The 21,692-nt window shown below is 34.8% G+C and overlaps 1 protein-coding gene across 1 annotated transcript in view; it reads right to left on the minus strand.

The window, feature by feature from the left end:
* The window catches only part of CSMD3 (CUB and Sushi multiple domains 3), a 767,625-nt gene that overhangs the window by 460,439 nt on the left and 285,494 nt on the right, over positions 1 to 21,692 (minus strand). The window contains exon 7 of the mRNA XM_052787755.1: positions 10,981 to 11,289. Coding sequence (XP_052643715.1) covers positions 10,981 to 11,289 — 309 coding nt within the window. The remainder of the gene's footprint in view (positions 1 to 10,980; positions 11,290 to 21,692) is intronic.

Genomic DNA, 21,692 nt, shown 5'->3' on the forward strand with positions numbered 1-21,692 from the left:
TAGGTTGGTTGGTTGGTTTGTTTTACATTTATATATTTAAAAGTCAGCAAGTTTGTTTGTTTGGATTTTTGGGGGTGTCAGGAATGTTGGTGCACATTTCCTATCTGAATAAGTGTCTGACAATCCTGAATGTATTTTTGATTATGTGACCTGATGAAACATAAACAGTAGCATCAGAACTGTGTGATGTGGAATCAGATGATGTCAAAAAACTCCGAAAACCTGAAAACTATTTAGGCATCCACCTTGGAGCTTATGTTCAACACTGCTCATGCTTTTTTTCCAGTTCAAATGGATTTAATACAGAATAGAAGATTATAATCTATGTAACTTTTTTCTAAAGTCAGAAGGCCCAATTTTTCCTGCAAATATGGAAGACGGAACTGAATGCTTTATTGAGGGAAGGATATGAACAGTCCTGGTAATGGAAGAAGTTCAGGTAATGAGTTTTGCATGACAGATGGGTGAGCTAATATTCAGCCAATAGACCAGACTCATGTACACTTTTCAAGCAGTAAATTTATATGTAAACTCAAAACATGTTCAGAACAATTTTGTTGAACTTTTTGACTAAAATGGTCTCTCATGTAAGATAAGGAAGATTCAAACACTTACAGGCAGTTTTAGACACATAGAAAAAATTGAAATGTTTTCTTAATTATTTTTTATAAAAAGGTTGTGTAATTATGCATACAGGCTACATACAAACACTTGTGAGAGAGGACTAAACTAGACAATTACCGCATTTTACTCTTCAGGCTAGGTACTGCATTAAAAAAGGACCTCAGGTAAAAAAGAATGTATGTACATATATTTTAAGCAGCTATATTATAAAAGAAACACTTAGATGTATAATTTCCCTAGCAACCTTGAATACAACAAGCTCTCAGACACTAGAAATGAAATTAATTTTGAATGAAGAAAAGATTGTAGTGTTGATGCAATTCTGGCCTCATTGAAACAATATATCCTGAGAGCTAAACGAGACAAAAATTTCAAGATGGAAAATTTGCTTCTATGATATAGAAGCATCAGAGTATATAGCCATGTGAAAGATATCTATTTAAAACACAGACAACCCACAAATTCATGTCTTTATTTTAGTTATGCAACAGCATTTATGTAAATAAATTGCCGAGCTTGTCTTGTCTACATTTAAACTACACATAAACTTTTAAACCAAATATAAAGTACATTTGAAATGCTGATGACTAAACCACCACCATTCTACGCAAAACAGGCATTCAGGCTGCATTACTACAAGTTACTATGCAGAGTATTAACCGTGGAAACTTGGGCCTCTTCTGACCTTATGTACTTCTTTCCTTGGGTGCAGCTCGAAGTAGTTCAAACACTGAAACAGTCCCTTCCCTCTCCTGAACCTTTCTCACATTATATTCACTACCACTCAGCTAACGGAGATGGAGAACAATATCATAATATCAAAGCCATTATTTCAAGATTGCACACACAGTTCTCCTTAAATGACATCTGCAGAAGTATAATGTTACGTGAAAAAAGGCAGTAGATGATTGCTTATTTGACTGTACCTAAATGTTTGTATTGCATATACATAAATGACCATATAACATGTCTTAGAAAATATCTAATGTCTCTGGAAATTAAGGGAAGGTTTTGTGCCCTCACAATCTCTGTATTCTTCTGTTTCTCATCTTTGACATTTATTTAAAGTCAACTGCAAAGGATTCTCTTTGATAATGTCTGAAACAAAAATAACTGTTAAAAGAAATTCTGGGGTGAAAGTCTTTGAGACTATATTGTCTCAAGATCTTTTTTTTTTTCCTTTTTCTCACAAGACTGAGAGAGAAAAGTTAATTTTTCCTTTGAATTTGCATTCTCAATATTCTTCCCACCATACTAGTATTATTTAGAAAAGAGAAGTCAATACCATTTGTTTTCTTTGCATTGGGTCCAGATGTTAGGGAACCGAAGTTGACATTAAGAACACTTGTAGATTCAGAATTACATGATCTTCTGCAATAAGTGTATTTGCTGGATTTATGTTATCCTAGAAATGAGTAATTAAGTCATTAACTGCTTTGTGAAGAGACAGAAGACATTTGTTTGTTATACAGTGTAGAACTGATTCTGACTGGTGCAGAACCAGTAATTCACTGATTGTTCAAGAACTTCAATATCTGACGATGGCAGATTTTACTTGCAGCATCTGCTATTTCTGATGACAGAAGCCGTAATCTGATACACTCTGGACTTCCAACATTTGGTGCCCATGTGCAGATATGCCAAATAAATCATGCATGATACTCCCAGTTTATCTTGGGCCTATGTCTAATTCATTGTCTTTCCTCCCTCAAGTAGATCTACATGCACATCACATCCACAGCCTGGATGCATTGAACTACTACTCATGTACAGGTCAGTTCCTTTTTTTTTTGCGTACACTTCATGTCCACTATACATGTGATGCAACTAGTTACCCACAACTTCCAAACTCTGACAACACAAGTGCTAGATATCCAGATATCTTAGGGATCACCACTTCAACAGATTGCACAAATGGGAGCGGGGAGGAGGAAGATATTACAACCTATTTAGTTTTTAGGTGATGGCACTTTAGGCTCTAGAAATTTACATTAAAAATCCCTAAACCTAGCAATTACCCAAATAAACTTCACTGTGAACTAACACACTAATTGATGTAGCAATATCTTCTAGAGCCTTTCTGCACCTTGAAAGTTGGCATTAGAGTACATGAATTTTCATCAGTTTTTGTAATACAGCATCAACTGTGTAGGTTAATGATTTCTTAAATATGAAGAACAATTCAGAAGATGAACAAATAGACTATAAAGTGGTGATCCATCCAGTTTTCATACTATTCCGTATTTTGCTTTTTACATGAGCTGATCTTAGTTTCTCTTTTACTATTCCCCCCACCCCTGCCCCTTTCAACCCTAAAGTGCCCTGGTCAAAGCAGATTGTATAGAAGATTTATACTTCAAAGCACTGCAGCTACTGCATTACTGTACTGAATTACTGCACTGTATTACTAATTACTGCACTAACATATTGCATTAGTACAACATGTAATAAATAATTGTTTCTTGATCCTACAATATTTTAAACACAATGTGGTGGTGGACAATAAATAGAATGACTAAAATAGTGAAAATGACTTTGTGACTCCTTGGTAAAAATAGACATGTTTAAACAAAGTTACTACTCATTATGATCTATTAAATAGATAAAATTAGACTTTTTATTTCCTTTCAGGTATCTTAGTTTTGCTGACAAAAGGCTCTCTTTTAGTGTTATGCAACAGTCAAAAAGTTTCATTCATAATGGAAGAAAATGCAAATAAGAATGACTGTAAAATTCTCTCCATAAAATGAAATGCTCTGATAGTTCAATGAACATAATTGTATACTTCAACGAAACATGCCATAGGCATATGATTCTAAACTAATGTGTGCATTTCACATTTACTTTAAAATTTAATGTATTTTGATTTTATTTTAATATGATGCATTTCCATTTTAATTGTGCAACTTCTCAGGTTCATTTTTTATCCATAGATGAAAAACTATGACAATTTTCAGAGAACAGTATGATAGAAGCTATGTATAATTTAATATGCATTTGAAAATTTCTCATTGGGTTCTTATCTCAGTTAAAAATACACTGATGAGACACATAATGGGAAAAACCCTCCTCTTCTCTTGACTGAAAAGTATGATTAGCATGGAGCAGAACTGGAAGCTTAAGTGTTACTGTGCTATGTCGTTTGTCAACAAAATTGTATGTGGAACCCTTCCACTTTACAATAGTTTCACTAAAATTTATAAAAATATTTTACTTTCTTAGGTAAGTTCCAATTAATATAAAGAACAACTTTGTATAATAAAGTAACGCAATAATGAGCCAAACTATGTAAAATCAGTCAGAAAATGTATTGATAAAACAAAATTATTTTCATACACCTTACAGGTGTATATATATAGAGGTTATTCCATATAACAGTATTGAATTAAGAAGGATGAGGAAATATAGTTAGTTTACACAGATAGTCTTTAAAATGGCCAAAATTACAGCTTTTCTACTGTATTCTACATTATATGTATCTCAAATTTCTCTGATTTGGAAAAAGAATTATTTAAAAGAAAGCAAGTATGGTTAATATGTATATTTTTAAAGTAATGTGTAAATGAACTAATGATAACTTGTTTTTTATATTCTAACTACAATGTATTTGATTTATACCAACATATTATGGTCAAAATAAGAAATCATGAAATACTGAGGGAAAATAATGACACAACACGTCAGAAGACAAATATCAATTATAGAAATAAGCATGTATAATATAATGAAGAACATGTAAGAACTGCAGGAACTGCAAGAAAAATAAATAGAAGGAAGAAGCTAGAAGAATAAAATTGACAGGCAAGTATGAGGAGCAATAATTCAATTAAAACATTAACATAACTCATTTCTTGAAATCCATATGACTGATTTTCTTTTTCCCTTCTTTCTTCTAATCCCACTGGACTTGACTATTGGATAAAAAGTTACCTCCTTTCCTATGACTTCTTTGAAGTGGGAAGATGTCAAGAAGCTTAAGTCATTATTATCAGCTTTTCTCTAACAAAAATCTTTAAATTAACAAACCATGGGTTATAGAGTTCATCCACCAAACAAAACACATATATGTGACTTGTTGCACAGGTATTTCCAAAAGTATTATGAAATATTAAAAATATATAGTTCAGTGATTAAATGCTTGAGTGCCAAATTATATCTGTGTTATGTTAATAAGCAGTTCTTGGAACTTTTCAAATTACTCTAAAAAATAACTTTTCAAAATACACAAATCTTATATATGAATATTCTTATATGTATAGAACATAAGAATCTTACTGCAAAATATATTTTCTTCAGTCTCCCATCTTTGTAGTTCTGGGTTTCACTCATAACAAAAAAAGGCCCCAACAAAAAAAACCCTGAGAATGTATGCACATTGATTTCTTACTTGACTCTTAAAAATCTTTAACAGCTCTTCAGAAAACCTCTCCTTCCCTGCTCTTCCTTTCCTTTTCCTGCTTCTAAGTAAAACTCAAAAAAATAGGATATATGAATATATTTTCTAACAAATCCTTAAAAGTTTTACATCAAATAATCCTAAAGCAGTGCTCTATCATTCACTGAATCTTTCAAAAAAAATCAAGATAAATAAATAACTTTCTCTTAAATCCTTTTGTTTTCAAAAGTTTCATTAGCACCTGATTTAACTCCTCATAACAAATCTTAAAAATCTTTAAAGAGATTTTCTTGCCTCCTACCACCATAAATTCTTCTGTAGCACACAGCAAAAAGAAATGCTGGTTTAATGGGGAACACCCAGTAGCAAGTTTTTTTCTCCCTGTTTAATTTTTTCCTGGCTCTTACTAAGATACTGCATAAAGTCAGATATCACAAAGCATAAGGTAAGATGTGATAGGTAAGTGTTCTTAAAGAATAAAGGGGAAAAGATAGGGAAAAGATAAAGGCTTTATAAGAAAGTCAGAAAAAATAAAGCTGAAAACGTAGAGAAAGAAAGAGAATGAGATATCAGTAGAATGAGTAAGATTTTGAAAACAAATAGCTAAGTAAAATCATCATGGTTAAAAATTTGCAAATGCTTGGTGACATTTCTGCTCTTTAGAAGGAGCATAGAAGCTCAGAGTAGTGAAATGTGTTGGAAACTAAAGTTATCTTGAAAATAAATGGGATTTAAGATACTAAGGAAAGCATTGAGTCACTTTTTGAACTGCTACATGATGACTAGTGTCTTCCATTAAGATTTCCTGGTACTATTTGAGTTTGAGTTTGATAAGCAATTTTTTTTCTTCAACCTTGATATCTCTGTTTCAGACTGATTTTTTTCTATATTTCATTTATGAATTATGAACGGTACTTGTAGTCTTGTTACACTGCTTGCACCTTGTACTCATTTGTGTCTATAGTACAAAGGTCTTACTTTAGAAATTCCTTTGGGATGGATATTGTCTTAGAATGCAGGACTTCTTAATGGTATACTAAAATCAATTAAGTCTTAAAAATAATTTCAATCTTTTCCTCTTTGTGACTTTCTTGGTATATATAGTTTTTTCTTCTTTGTGACTTTCTTGGTGTATATAGTTATATACCTGCTAATACTCTAAATATTCTTTGCAAATATTCAGTTCATTGGAAAAAAACCACTTTATTTCTTCATTTTTCGATGTAAGAAATTAAACCACTGTTCAGTTTGCCTCCACTGATCATGGTCGCTGAATAAAAATATATAACCAAACATTATGGCTCTTCACTGAAAAAGAAAAAAAGGATGGCTACTATAAATTTTTTATACTGAGTTTGTCTTATGTGATAGGAGTTAATTCTTATTTATTTCTGGGGTAGAAGTCCAGGTTCATTACAATGAAAAACAAAATTCCAGTGACTTGATTAGAGATATTTCATTTTCAATCCACTTCGTACTCCTTCAGTAGAATTAAGGAGTCTTTAAAATTTTTTTACACTCACTTTGTAAAATTATTTCAACTCACTTTGTGGTCCTTTTAAGACCCCCAGAACTGTAATATCACGTCAGCAAAAGTGAGAATCAGACTTGATTATGTTTGGCACTAATAGATCAAGGATTCTTCTCAATTATATGCAATAATAGAAACCTTTGCTGTATCAATATCATCAACTTTCATGTTTATTTTATTCTTTCTTTGCTTCTATCTTAAGATTTGTTTAGAAATCCTTGTATTCCTTGTTCTCTATTGCCACTGAAACCAGAAGTAAGATTCCCATTATTCTCAGGGGTATTTAATTAGGATTCATGTGTACTTCCATATTAAAAAGAAAAAGAATAGAATAGAATAGAATAGAATAGAATAGAATAGAATAGAATAGGGCAGGGCTAGTCAGGGCTGACCAAAAGTTAAAGCATATTATTAAGGGTACTGTCCAAATGCCTCTTAGCATTTCAACATATACATCTTAGCTCATCCTTAGACAGTAAAAGTATGCTATAAAAGCACTCACAAGAAGATCTAAAATACCTCTCATAATGTTTGCATTTACTGAAATAAAAATTTTACAGCCTTAAGAAAGAAAAGATGCAGTTGATATGAACTATAATACAATTCAATAGCACTAACAGCATTACCAAACTGAATTCTTAGTGTATGAAACACAGATAGAAAATACCAAAAATGTCAGATTATCCTCTACTAATGTAGTTATGATTGAGCTAACAGTAGTTAAATACTTAAACAGAAGATAAACAAGGGAAAAAAAATCACATTTAATTTCCTTCCTGATTTCACATCTGAAGATGACAGATCATACTAGAAACTGTGATTTAGTATCCACATGAATTGCTACTGAATGCTTGGCATTTGAAGTTTCTACATTTAACTGAATGAAAGTAGTTACGGACATCCTTTTTTTCCCCCTATTTCTGAACAGAGGAAGAGATACACTTACCTGAGTTTGAGTGCTTGGTTTCATTCGAACTCAGGACCAAAAGATGCTATGTTTCTCTTCCAACTATCGTATCTAAATATATTTCTCAGTAGCCTATCAAGCTGCATCTTAAAAGTAAGCTTTTCATCCTTCAGCTACTCCTTCCTTCTACCAGAAGGCTTAATCATTCCAAGAACAAGAACTCTCCTCAATTCTCTCCCTAATGTATCTATTTCTATATTATATACTCATTTGTCCTTATTTAAGTTCTCCACATACTGGCATTCACTTCCTGAAACATTTATCCTGTCTTACATTTTCTTTTGTAAGGTGGGATGATCAGAACAATGTAACACCATTATAGTTCTTTTATTCATCTGATTCAGTCCAAATTCTTTTGGATGAAGGAACTATAATAATGTACAGTATTCCTCATGAGATCTCACTACTCCCTTATAAAATGATACATGTACTTCCCTACCTCTAATGTAAGTATTTCACCAAATGCATCTAGGGTTCCTTTTTCCTCTCTTAAATAGTCAGAACACAAAGTCTTCTCCTCTTCTGTGATTTCCAACTAATAAGCTTAGGGAAGAAATTCTTCGGCCAGCCTTTGACACAACCTACAATTATTGTTGAAGTCCAGATAGCAAGTGTGGTAGCCTAATTTACACCTAGCAGTTTAATTTTAGATAGAGACCTCTAATTCTCTCCATACATCTCTGTCATACATACACTTTAAAAAATATCAGTTTAGGAAACAAAACAGTATTGTTATTATTTACTCATTCTGAAAAATCTTATTCACAGAACAATCCTATGGAAGCCAACAGTACGACTCTTATTCTGTAGCTATAATTTGCATCATTGCTAATGCATCATAAACCAGCACTATTCTGATCTCACTAGCAACATTATCAAAAAAGCCTGCAGTGAAGACTACATGTACAGTACATTTTTACCATTTTAAATATACACGTATATGATATCGCAAGTTTTAGTAAATTATTTTTAGTATATTAAATTTTATCTTTTTAAGAATTAATTTGCATAGATTTGGGAGCATAATTCTTAAATTGTTATCAAAAGCACAGGACAAAATATATTTCCAAAGTAAGAACTAATTTTTAAAGTCTATTAAATAGAGAAAGAATTAAAAAAGGAATTTACATAAACTTCTTCAGTAGCTCTTATATATAGTTCCATAGTAATTTAATATGCAGGGCAAGACAGTAGTTTTCATACTTTTGTGCATACTTCATTGTCAAAGAGAGGCTAAAATACTTCAATAGAAACCTACAGGACACTCCACATAAACACTTGCGGAGTATCTCCCCATAATGGAAATTTCTTCAAGTCAATTAACAATAGTCTCACATTCACAAATATTTCTTCAAAATATGTCTGTGTCTTTGTAATGAGGAATATTATATGCAAGACCATTACAGGTTATTTAACGAGGGTCATTTCATATGTTTTCATGGCTATTGTAAGTATACTATCAAATACTGGTGTTTGCCAAACAAAAAGGGTGATTTTTTACTCAGTATATGAATACCTATTTTAATAGCATACACACACATACTGTTCTGTGGGTATGATACAGTAAAAAAATATTTAAAAGATTTTGTATAAAGAATGCTAGCAAAATCAAGTCTTTAAATGTGGCATGAGGGAAAAAACTGCACACAGAACTAAGTATGGGCTTTCTTCTCCAGTAAGGTCTATACAAGACTGAATTCATCTGTATGTGGGCTATGGTACTTTTTAATACCTATGATACTACTTTAATATGTGACAAATAAGCACCATAACATTATTTTAGCAGTGTCTTGGTCTCTAACTTTTTCTTTTTTTTTTCCATAATGTAAGGTTTAGCACTTTAACATGACAAAGTAATTCAGAAGTATGTGCCTTACCTATATCTTACATTAAATGATAGGTCAGAGAAGAAAAGGACAGTGAGAAAACAGTGGAGAGGACATTGTAGTGTAATGATTACAAAGAGGAGATGGAAGAAACCGTATGTATATCACAATTACTGCCAAATTTAACTGCCAAATTAGTACACTTTCACATCTTTAAATTAGAAGAGATTATTACAGACCCTCAGATACTCCCTCATAACTGAAAATAAGCCTGCTTTTTTTGACTTGACCAAAGATGTTCTGAAGTGAATGCATAGCCATACAACCAGTACAAACCAAACTCTGTTAATTAATTTATACCAGTTGACAACCACAAAAATACTTCAGATCTGCACTGAAATTAATACAAATTAAATACAAATAGATGTTTAATGATTTCTGTTTCATATGCAAACCAAATACAGTGCTTGTTTTTCAGCTATCCTATTTAAATTACATGTTTTAAAATTTTGTAGAACTGCAGCTCTGTTGTTTCAACAGGTGTTAGTAAATGAAACTACAATAACTTATACTAGGTGACTATCTGATCCAGCAGGACAACAGATTCCAACGTAAAGTTGTCTTTACAAAATATCAACCATATGAGACTTCTACAAATTGCCTGTGCTATAAAAGATGTTCCTCTTCCATATATTTGTGTTTATAAATTCTTCATGCACAATAGATTAACATGTAACAATGGATTAGCACACAAGAAAAATAAAAAATACATAATAAATAGTATTCAACAAAATTAGCCTGAAAAATTAAACTGCTCCTTCCCTGAATTTGTCTATGTGTAAAAACATACCACATGCAATTTTTTATGAATGTCTATGCTGGTTAAATTAAGACATTCCAGCATTGCTGTTTCTCATGCTTCAGGTATCGTTATTTACCTTTTAACACAATAAATAATGCTTTGTTTATACTCCAAAGGTTGTTCATTACTAGTACTTTAGCATGTGGATTAAATCATCTGAATATAGGAACATATCAAATCTTTAGCTTTACTACTTTAATACCTGCAACTGAATTCCCTAGTGTTTTAAACTTTTTTTCATTCATTGATTGCCTGTTTGATAGAATAAAAATGTACAGGTGTTTTAAAAAGCCAAAATTTTGCTGAAGATTTAAGCAGATGGAAGATGATTACAACTGCATCACCGATTAGTTTAGAACAAAGCAGCTATTTATAAAGCACGTTTTTTTATGCTATAGTTGATTATGTCTAAACACATATGCAGAATAGATTAATATTTTAATCTCAATTCTCTAAACTCTCATCAGTTCTCACAATAGGCTTGACAGTGAAATATAATGTGATATATGCTATAAAGTGGCATCAAAAGAAAATTCCTTATCTTTCCCTTTTTTCTTTTTATAAATCAAATTAATTTAAATTACTATTATAATATTATTATTAATTTCATTTTTCCATCTGGGTGCCCCACTTGAACTCAATTTTAAGCAGATTTAATCCCTTTCCCACTTGGTTCAATTACATTTCCTGAATGGATACCTGACCTTTCACTTTTAATTTATACAAAATATTTTTCCGTAACTACATGGGCACAAGTAAAATAATATCCAATACCTCTATGAGTAACAACTGCAAGTTCTTTAGTTCTTTCTATCTGCTCAGCATTTCTTGGTCGTCTTCTTGTGCTTTGTAAATTTGCTTGATGAAGGGAGAGTGCTTCCTTGGAAGTGGCCGACTCCAGAATTGATTTTCTTATATTCATAGCTTGCACTTGTTGCTCTTCAGAAGGTTGTCTATAGGTGGTCACTGCACTGGATACAGCAACATCAGCTGATGTGCTAGCAACAGTAATAGCACCAGTAGTGGCCGCAATACGCTCCTCTAACTCACCAGTGGAGGCAGTTTTGATCAAAGTGGAAGAACCTGTGGGACACACAGTAGCACTGGATGCTAACTTTTTCTTTTGAATTGTGTTTTCCTGATCAACCTAAGATATTAAATTTCCCTCTGTTTAACATAGTAAAGACAACTGACATGAAAAGAGGAAAGTTGATTTGCTTTATTTAAAAATTTGAAGTAATCAGAACATTTTTAATGCTAGTGAACACTTAGTAATTATAATGGTATTACACGTTTAGTTTTAAATGTCCTCAAGAACTTATAGTATAAACTTTTGTACCAATCAGAATGACAGCACATAATTTCCACCCCTGCAAATTCAGTTCTGAAATCTGCATGGCTTGAGCAAAATATACACCTGTATCATTAAAAGGGACCCCATGTGTAGAAAAGTGATAACCGCCCTATGGAGGAGTGAAACAGCAGCATTGTATAGTAACCTAGGTAGTAGGCAAAGCTTCCGTACTCCAATTGCTAATAAGGCTGCCAAATACATTCATACATTTGATTCTTTTCATCAAAGTTGACAGGGCTCTAAAAGCTCATTTAGACTTGATACAAGGCCAAGGGTAGATGGATAGTAAAAGGTACACATTTAAACAACACATCTAAGCGTAATTATCTATACTTGATATTGGACAAAGGCTGCATCTGTAATTCTCTTTTTGCTCTCTGATTCCTGTAATAGGCCAGATTATTTTACTCAAAAACCCAACCACAAAATGTTTGATGAGTTAAAAAATTGTCCATGCACTGCTTGTGAAAATATTAAGTTAACACTTCTAGCTTGTCTAGTACCTAAAATATATAGCCCATGTGGGACTTTTTAATACATTCTTAACCTTTTCATCCTCCCCCATTACCCAGATTTGGCTGCAAATGTTTGGAAGCCAAGTCTCTCACCTGTGAGCATTTAGAACATCTAACACAGTAGCAATTCCGTCTTGACTGGAACAAATAAATGACTGGGCAATGCATAATAAAATTCATAATAACAAATTAGCATAAACAAAGTTGATGTACATGAACTGTACTATGTTATATAGTATATATATATTATCTATAAAACATGGCTTTTTTATTCCATAATAATGATTAAGGGCCTCTTGAACAGTCATTCAAACAATATTCCACACTTCTCTTTTTACTTATGAGCTGTCCTCTCATACAGGCTTTGAGACTTGTCCTTTAAGCGTAGTGGGTGATGACAGAATGGAAACAAATCAGAGTTTTTGCACTATTAGAAGAACCTGTACACTAGAAAATGAAAATAAGACTCCCAGAGGAACTGAGCAGTATATAGCACCTTTCATACACAAGGTATATCAAATCTCTTGACAAAATTACCAAATACTGTACTGTATAAATAAATGGAACAGATCCTAATGTCAAAAATACTCAGTCTTGCTAATAAAGTCTCTTTTGTCTACCATAGAAATTCTAGGCTGAAAATGTTTTATTTTGCGATACTATTAAAAAAATACTACCATAACAGAATACTTAAGCATTATACAGACAACTAATAAGGCTGCTGTGGGTATATATTATTTTTGCTGTCTTACATTTAATGTCTTAATATCTATTCTGCGGTACAGCACTTCTAAATCATACAGCGATGGTTCCCCCTGCAAAACTAAACCTTAAAAGCAACAGGTAAGACTCCAGGTTTATGTGTCAGGGACTGAACCAAGAACTACTTATGGTCCTATGATGACAGTGGTATAAGTAGCTAAAATAGACCTAGACATGTTTTATTCTTTATTTCAGAATAAAAGAATAACATTGTCACAACAATGAATAATATAAAAAGACTAGACTAGTTATGATTCAGGATACAATAAATTTTGACAGACTGGTATCAAGATTAAAACACAGAAAATACAAGTGCACGGTCAAGAGAGATTTTGGAACAGGATAATGTTGATTAAAACAAAGACGACTTACTACACGTTACATAACCACTACTATTAAAGCAAAATCTATGTGGACATATCTTTATCATGCAAGCAAATGTACAAGAACAGGAAGTCACCTGCTCCCAATATTAAGCTCAAAGCAAAATTATAATCAGTCGAATGGCATGTTATGTCCTAGTGCTTTAAAAAGGCACAGCACTTTAAGTTCATCTCAAACGAAAAAAAGCAAGAAAAATTATGCTTACTTAAAGCTTCAAAGCTTATACACTGAAAAGTACTGTACAGCTTTGATAGAGAGGCAACTTTCAAGCAAAACACCTAACTTGTTAGGCTTCCACATCCACTTATGCTGCAAAAAAGAACTCATGCAAAAGATCAGTAAAAGGTAAACAGCATGGTGTGATTTACATGGGAGATTTTAAGACAAAAATTAATGTTATGTATAAACAATCTGGTAAGTATCAACTACTGCATAGAATAGATGCATTCATGTTTGCCTAAATATAATTTGTAATGTGTAAAACTTGAACTTTGGTGTCTTAGTATTCTACAAAAACATGTTTAGACCAATTGAAATACCTATGTTGTACGGGCAATGTAACTTACTCTTCACTTCAGCCATCTGCAGGCAAATTTGACATTTCAGTTTGTCAAATAGACTATTTTTAAAATTGTAATTTCCTACATAAGAAAAAAAAAACCCACCACATATTATTTTCCCTTAATATTCTTGTTGGAAAAAAATAAAATAATAAAGAGAAACTCACAATGAAAAATGGTACAAGAAGGAAGAAAGGAAGATTTCTGCTTTTCAGATAACATTTAAACCAACAACTTTCAGTCAGCTGAAGTCAACTCAGAGGTAGGTCATCACTTTGAATTCACAACCAGCAACTGAGAAAATTTGAGGCTTGAGGAACTGCCAGGATGCACCATGGGAGGAAGCAATAAGGATATGGAGGCAAGAAAGAGTAATTGTTGCTTGGGGCATGGGTTCACAAAGAAAGGGAACCTGACGAGCTCAGACTAAAGCAGTCTGAGACCTACTAGACTGGACAACCATTTCTCTAACTGAGTCCCTGTGGATGGAGAACAGATTAAAATCAGTAAAACTGTGGACCTTTCATGTGTCAAGTTAGACTGCTTAGGTGATGAAAGATTTGAAGTGGTATTTACACATAAAAATTCACAACTATGTAGAAGTGGAAGGAGATCAAGCTGATGATCTACAGAGCAATTCAGTTCAGAAAACTAGTCTGAATGAACCACTACTCAAAACTGGTGTAACTGCTAAAACTTTGGATAATGCAAACATATGGAAGACCCATAAGCCTTTCGCTTTATATAGGAGCGGAGGTTGCTCCCGATTCCAGGATCATTTTTAGTAAAGGCAAGAGGCAAGAGCCTTTGACATGTGCCTGAGACAAAGCACCAAAAATAGATTATGAATCTGTGCTAGATGCACATACTTTGCATATGCAACATGCTACAAGCATACACAGGATTCCTGTTGTAAACATGATAGCAAAGGAAGCTTACCCCAGACAAACTCATAGTTGAAGTTCTCATTTAAATTATTCTAATGGACAACTTTCTACAAGTAATCCCTGAGGGAATAAAATAATCTAGGGAGATAATGAATACCTTTGCCCACTCTGCAGAAGCATTCACCAGCAAAAAAATTAAGGCAGAAAATGGTATCAAATACAGTGAAAATGCGTTTATTTTTTTTTTTCTTTCCTTTTAGAAGACTATGACTTGGGAAGAATTCCCTTTAAAATGGGGAATGCTAGAACAACATATCTTCCCTCTCCAATCAGTACAGATATTTAAAATGTATTCATGTAAGTTGTAAGTAATGTGCCAATACTAAATTAAAATTTAACAACTTTTAGAAACTGTAGGCCTGAAAAAGAGTAGTCACAGTAGTTCACGTGTTGGAAAGCAGAATCAGACAAATGCAGTTCTTGTTATAGATCTTAATTTGAATCTCTATACACTTTTGAAATAAGTTGTTTTCTTAACCAAAATCAATTTATTTCAGACAACACAACTTGAGTTTTATGCTCATTTTAGACGCTTGAGCTCTATGCTGTGTTAACATGTTGTGTTCAATCCCAGATTAAGATGTAGATTTCAGCTGTGGCTGTTGTCTCCTATTAAACCAGAATTGGTTTTCTCTTCCAGTTCCACACGTTTTCACAAGGTAAAGTATCAGTGATTAGTCAACATGCATTAACACATGATTTAAGATTGCGTTTTTTTCATAAAATTAACATAATTAACTACCAATATTTAATTGCTATTCTTTCTTGCAAGATACGACTGAGAATTATGTTTTAGCAGGTTTCAAACAGATAGGATTTTTAAGGAAAATTCACTAAATTAAAGTGACTGTGTGAAATTACAAAATTATCATGCTTTCAGTTATTAACCATCGACTGGACTGAAAGAAACTATTTCCAATGCAATGCCATTTTTAAATAAAGCTTTGACATGAAGTATGTTACTGTAACTTGTTACTACAAGCCAAATACTGTAATTCCACAGACTGAAAGCACAGCCAGTAAAACTTGACTGAGTTGAAAGCCCACCATTAAATGTCTGAAATGCAACTAAGGTTGATTCATAAAGAAGTATTTGGCAAAAGTTTTAAAGATTTTCTAAATTTCCTTTTATTTCAGAGACAACTGATGAACAAACAAATGTTCTAATACTATTTATTTGTCCACTGGTTAGTAATACCATGCTGATTAGGAGTCAAACTGATCAAAAAGGAGTGAACATTCTGTAGTGTGAGTTTGGTTCATACAACACTGGGATTAAAACAATTTTTATCCACAGATCATAGAATACCTTAGAGCAAAATGGACCTCAGCAGGTCTCTTGTTGTCACAACAACCTAAAGCAGGGTCAGTCATGACGTCAGACCAGTTGCACAGGGCTTTATCCATTCCGGTCTGGAGAAAACCTCCTAGGATGGAGACTCCATAACCACTTTGAGCAATTTCCTCAAGTGCATGACTTCCCTCACAGAAGAAAAGATTCTCTTTATATCTGTCCTGAAGACCTTGTTTCAAATTTTGTCAGTTGTCTTTTGTCCTCACACCATGCTTCACCGTTAAAAGCTTGGCTCTGTCTTTTAAATAATCTGCTTGCAGGCATTTGGAAGCTGCTCTTAGCTTTTCCCTCTCCTCCAGGCTGAAAAAGCCCACCTCCCTCAGCCTCTCCTCACATGGCAAGTGCTCCAGCCCCCAACCGTCTTGGTGGCCCTCCACTGAACTTGCTCTACTGGAGAATTCATCTTTCTTGTCATGGGGCCCAAAACTTGATGCACTATCCCAGCCATGGTCACAGGAGTGTTGAGTAAAGAACAACAATTCTTCCCTCTGATCTATTGGCTACATTCCTATTACTATAACTCAGGATGCTGTTGGCCCTCTTTGCTGCCAGGGCACACTGCTGTGTCAGCCACAACCTACAGTGCCTTTTCAGCAGAGCTCCACACTATCAGCCAGTCTTGTTGCCAAGGGTTCTTCTTACCCAGGTGCAGGGCTTTACATTTGCCCTTGTTGAGTTTCATAAGATTCCTGCTGGCCCATTCCTCCAGCTTGTCTATGTCCCTATGGATGGTAACCCTGTCCTCGACTATATTGACTGTTGACTGACATTTTGGTGTCATCTGCAAATCCAGTGAGATTGCACTCTGTCACTGATTCAAGCTCATTGACAAACACCTTGAACAGAACTTGTACCAGGACGGACCCCTGCAGTACTCCACTTGTTACTGGATTCTAGTAGAGTATGGCCCATTTATGACTATCATCTAAATTTACATGTTTTTAACTTCAGCAGTGGAAGAACAGATGAAAACTGGCAAACTGAAAATTGTTCATGAGACCAGATAAATCAGATCTAAGGCTGCTGCTGTTCAGCAGCTATTCTAATTCATTAGATTTAGTTTTGATGATTAGTTCCTGAGAACCAGATTGAGTTCAAAATGTGAGAGCAAATAGGGATATTCACTATCAACTTGTTTATTCAGGATGAATTCAAGATGCAGGACTTCCATTAGTCCCTGAGATACATATGATCCAGCTACAGACTTCCCAAACAAAGCTAAAGGTCCTTAATGGATATGACCTTAAATGGGACGCAGGTCAGCCTGGGATTTTTCCTGTGTCTCTTAGTAACAAGAAATAAGCTATTCTATCCTTTTGCAATAAGTAATTGAGAAAGAAGTGTTGACAGTCTTAAGCAAAAATAAAATGTGTATTTCATTAAAGAAAAAAAGAGGTGGTTAAAATCATATATGAAATTTCAGAAAAGAGTAATTGTATTGGCTTTGTGTGGCAAGGTTTTGGTAGTGGGGGAGGGGGTTACAGGGGTGGCTTCTGTGAGAAGCTGCTGGAAGCTTCCCCTGTGTCCAACAGAGTCAATACCAGCCGGCTCTAAGACAGACCCGCCGCCGGCCAAGGCCAAGCCAATCAGCGATAGTGGTAACGCCTCTGTGATAACATATTTGAGAAGGAAAAAAAAGTTGCTGGGACAGACAGAAATGGCAGCCGGAGAGAGGAGTGACAACATGTTAAGAGAAACAACTCTGCAGACACCAAGGTCAATGAAGAAGGAGGGGGAGGAGGTGCTCCAGGCACCAGAGCAGAGATTCCCCTGCAGCCCATGGGGAAGACCATGGTGAGGCAGGTTGTCCCCCTGCAGTCCATGGAGGTCCACGGTGGAGCAGATATCCACCTGCAGCCCGGGGAGGACCACACGCCAGAGCAGGTGGGTGCCCGAAGGAGGCTGTGACCCCGTGGGAAGCCCATGCTGGAGAAGGCTCCTGGCAGGACCTGTGGCCCCATGGAGAGAGGAGCCTATGGAGCAGGTTTTCTGGCAGGACTTGTGACCCCGTGGAGGACCCACGCTGGAGCAGCGTGCTCCTGAAGGACTGCACACCATGGAAAGGACCCATGCTGGAGCAGTTCGTGAAGAACTGCAGCCTATGGGAAGGACTCACATTGAAGAAGTTCGTGGAGGACTGTCTCCCGTGGGAGGGACCCCACGCTGGAGCAGGGGAAGAGTGTGATGACTCCTCCCCCTGAGGAGGATGAAGCGGCAGAAATAACGTGTGATGAACTAACCGTAAACCCCATCCCCGTCCCCCTGTGCCACTGGGGGGGTAGGTAGAGAATCCGGAAGTGAAGTTGTGCCCAGGAAGGAGGGAGGGGTGGAGGGAAGGTGTTTTGAGATTTGGTTTTATTTCTCATTACCCTACTCTGGTTGATTGGTAATAAATTGAGTTAATTTTCTCCAAGTTGAGTCTGTTTTGCCCATGACGGTAATTGGTGAGTGATCTCTCCCTGTCCTTATCTTGACCAACGAGCCCTTTGTTATATTTTCTCTCCCCTGTCCAGCTGAGGAGGGGTGAGTGACAGAACAGCTTTGGTGGGCACCTGGCGTTCAGCCAGGGTCAACCCGCCACAGTAATCGCTATATTCCATCTTCATTCTTCTTTCATACGTTCAAGGACTTTCAGTCAAGACTAATTTATTATCCTTGCTTAAAACCTTCCCATAGTTACTTGGCAGTGACCAGTGTATCCCATTAAGAAGGGGGGGGGGGGGGGGGTGCTAATAAAATATCTTAATTAACTATTCTCTTTGATGTTAGGGCAACCAAGTTGGTGAGGGGCCTTGAGCACAAGTCTTATGAGGAGCGGCTGAGGGATCTGGGGTTGTTCAGTCTAGAAAAGAGGAGGCTGAGGGGAGACCTTATCGCTCTCTACAACTACCTGAAAGGGGGTTGTAGTGAGGAGGGTGTTGGTCTCTTCTGTCAGGTGTCTGGAGATAGGACAAGAGGAAATGGCCTCAAGTTGAGGCAAGGGAGATTTAGGTTAGATATTAGGAAAAATTTTTTTACTGAGAGGGTTGTCAAACATTGGAATGGGCTGCCCAGGGAAGTGGTTGAGTCACCATCCCTGGAGGTATTCAAAAAGCGAGTGGATAGGGTACTCCAGGGCATGGTTTAGGGGGCATGGTTAATGGTTGGACTTGATGATCTTGAAGGTCTTTTCCAACCGAAATGATTCTATGATTCTATGATTCTATGTTCTCAGTCATTAAGTATCTGCTGCCTGCAAGACCTTCCAATAAAGTTACAAACCTAATTAGAATGCATGCTGGATCTGTTAAAGGAATTTTCAAGTTAGTGTAGACATAACAGCTTATTTGACTCTCTTAACATATTTTTTTTAGATGTCATTCCAGCCTTATTATTTTCACAAATCTCTTTTTTTATTCTTCATGAATTTCTAGTATTTTTACCTGCTCTTAAGTTCCAATTACAGTTTTGCTTCTGTTGATTTACAAGTAAGTAATAGAAAGGAAAGGAATCCGAAATGCAAATACACATTTGAGACTCTAAAATCAGCACAAATGGCTGATGTAAAACATTCTTTTGACCACATCAATTTTCAGTTCCCAGCTATTCAGGAAGGAAGTAAAACTGTGGATTTAAAGAAATACTTGACTGAAAAAATACAGCTCAAAACAAGTTTAGTTTCAGGTCAAACAGGCAATGATCCTTGGATTTATCCAAATAGCAAAGACTCCAAAAGCTGCTTAGACATAAGTTTAATATATGTACTTTTTGCTTCCTTTAGTTTTCATGTTGTCCACAATTTGTGTTAATTAATTCAGAATTTAATTTTTATTTCTTTTTGGTAACAGAAGGCACTGCTTTGCATTACTATATTCCCTCATGATTTTTTTTACTTGCATTTTTTTTCTCTCTCTCTTTTTTCAACCTCTTTATTGTTACTTCTTTCTTCTCTTTCTCGCCATCTTTTATATTAATTTTAAATGTAAATCAAATGCTGCAGTAAGACATATACCAGAACAGTCTGAAAGTAACAATTAGGCATCGACCACAAGTTTTCAGGGATGCAGGAGATAAAGACATTTGTCATCCTTCATCCTACATAAAAATGCATTTCTCTCTGATTTCCCAGATGCTTCTCTCAGCAAAGTTATGATCACCTGAAATTTATTTAAGTAGACACTGAAAATATGGTAAATTTACGTATCTTAATTTTATCAAACTGATCACTTCTGAAAATCAGAATTTCTATCCAGACGAAATCAACCTTCTAGTTTTTGATAATACAGAAATGCCGAACACCTTAACATGATTTATCTTCTCTCCACTAGACTCAGGACATAGACAGAGGACTACCACTTTTTTTTTCTTTTGCATGTATCTGTCCAAATGATAGATTTTATTTCAATAAGGTATGTTTGTTCAATAGAAAAACAATATGAAAAAGACCATCAGCACACATGTGGACACTGTTCTTTCAGTTGGCTTAACTTCAGTGAGAAAATACTTTTTGAAAGGCCTATTGCTTTTAAGAAAAAAACAAAACAAACTTTAACACAAATGATTGTTTGTAAATAAGAAAGCAGTGATTTGAAATACAAAACAATTATTTTCATAAGATCATTTGTTGCATAGATATAGTCATGCTTTGCTTTCTTCTCAGAAGAGGTACACATCAATGCAAGATAAAACGGTGGAATCCACCATAATTCTTATAAATTCGTACAAAAAACTTTACAAATTCTTCAAGACTCTCTTTCAACAATATTATAGGAATCTATTAAATGAATGATAAAATGCTGGGAATGGGAAGTATTCACATCTATGGGCCTTATTTACTAGTAGTCATCTTACAAAAGAGTACCTTTACTGTATTTGTCAACTAAAAGGCCTTGCCAATATTGTCTCGTATATTTATTTTCTTTGTAATTTGCTCTTGTGAATCATAGTGCAACAGAAAGATTTATTTACCTTTTTTAAGGATAGGATAACATCAAATAGGCAAATCTTCAAGAATAATTACTTTACAGACTATGTACATAGCAATGTATGTAGCAACCATGTAACAAAGGTAAGTCTCTTTCTATCCCAGGAACTACTTAGGACAAAAGGAAACTGAAGAGATTTTATACATTCTGCAGTGCAAAATATAATCCCCTGTGCTTAGCTTGGATGATACACCAGAACAGAACCTCCTGCTCCACTCCTTCATGAATGGGATTTTAATGACTGGATTTTGGACAGTTTTGGAAAGCATCCTCTTGCAAGATTTTAAGCAGAAGAATCAAGAAATAACAGGGAAAATATCACAACTTTAATTTACTGCTGGTCTGTGTGCTATAACTTGGGTTTTTTTTTAAAAAAAGGGTTTAAATAAAGTTAAAAACTATCGTAAAATCTTGTATGTACCTTTTAAAAAAATACTTTGATGTGAACATGTATCATGGACATTTAATCAGAGGTTTCCATAAGTTTAAAATTTAAAGATTCTGATTTCTAATTCTGTTTCTTGTGTCACCTTGGACAAAATGAAATTCACACTTTCTTTTTACTGCCAGAGGGATATTAATATTAGTTGCCTAATATCTGTTCAGTGCTATAAGCAAGTAAACTAGCATGCATAAATCAAATATA

This window comes from Harpia harpyja, chromosome 5 (assembly GCF_026419915.1).
Source record: "Harpia harpyja isolate bHarHar1 chromosome 5, bHarHar1 primary haplotype, whole genome shotgun sequence".
Lineage (NCBI taxonomy): Eukaryota > Metazoa > Chordata > Aves > Accipitriformes > Accipitridae > Harpia > Harpia harpyja.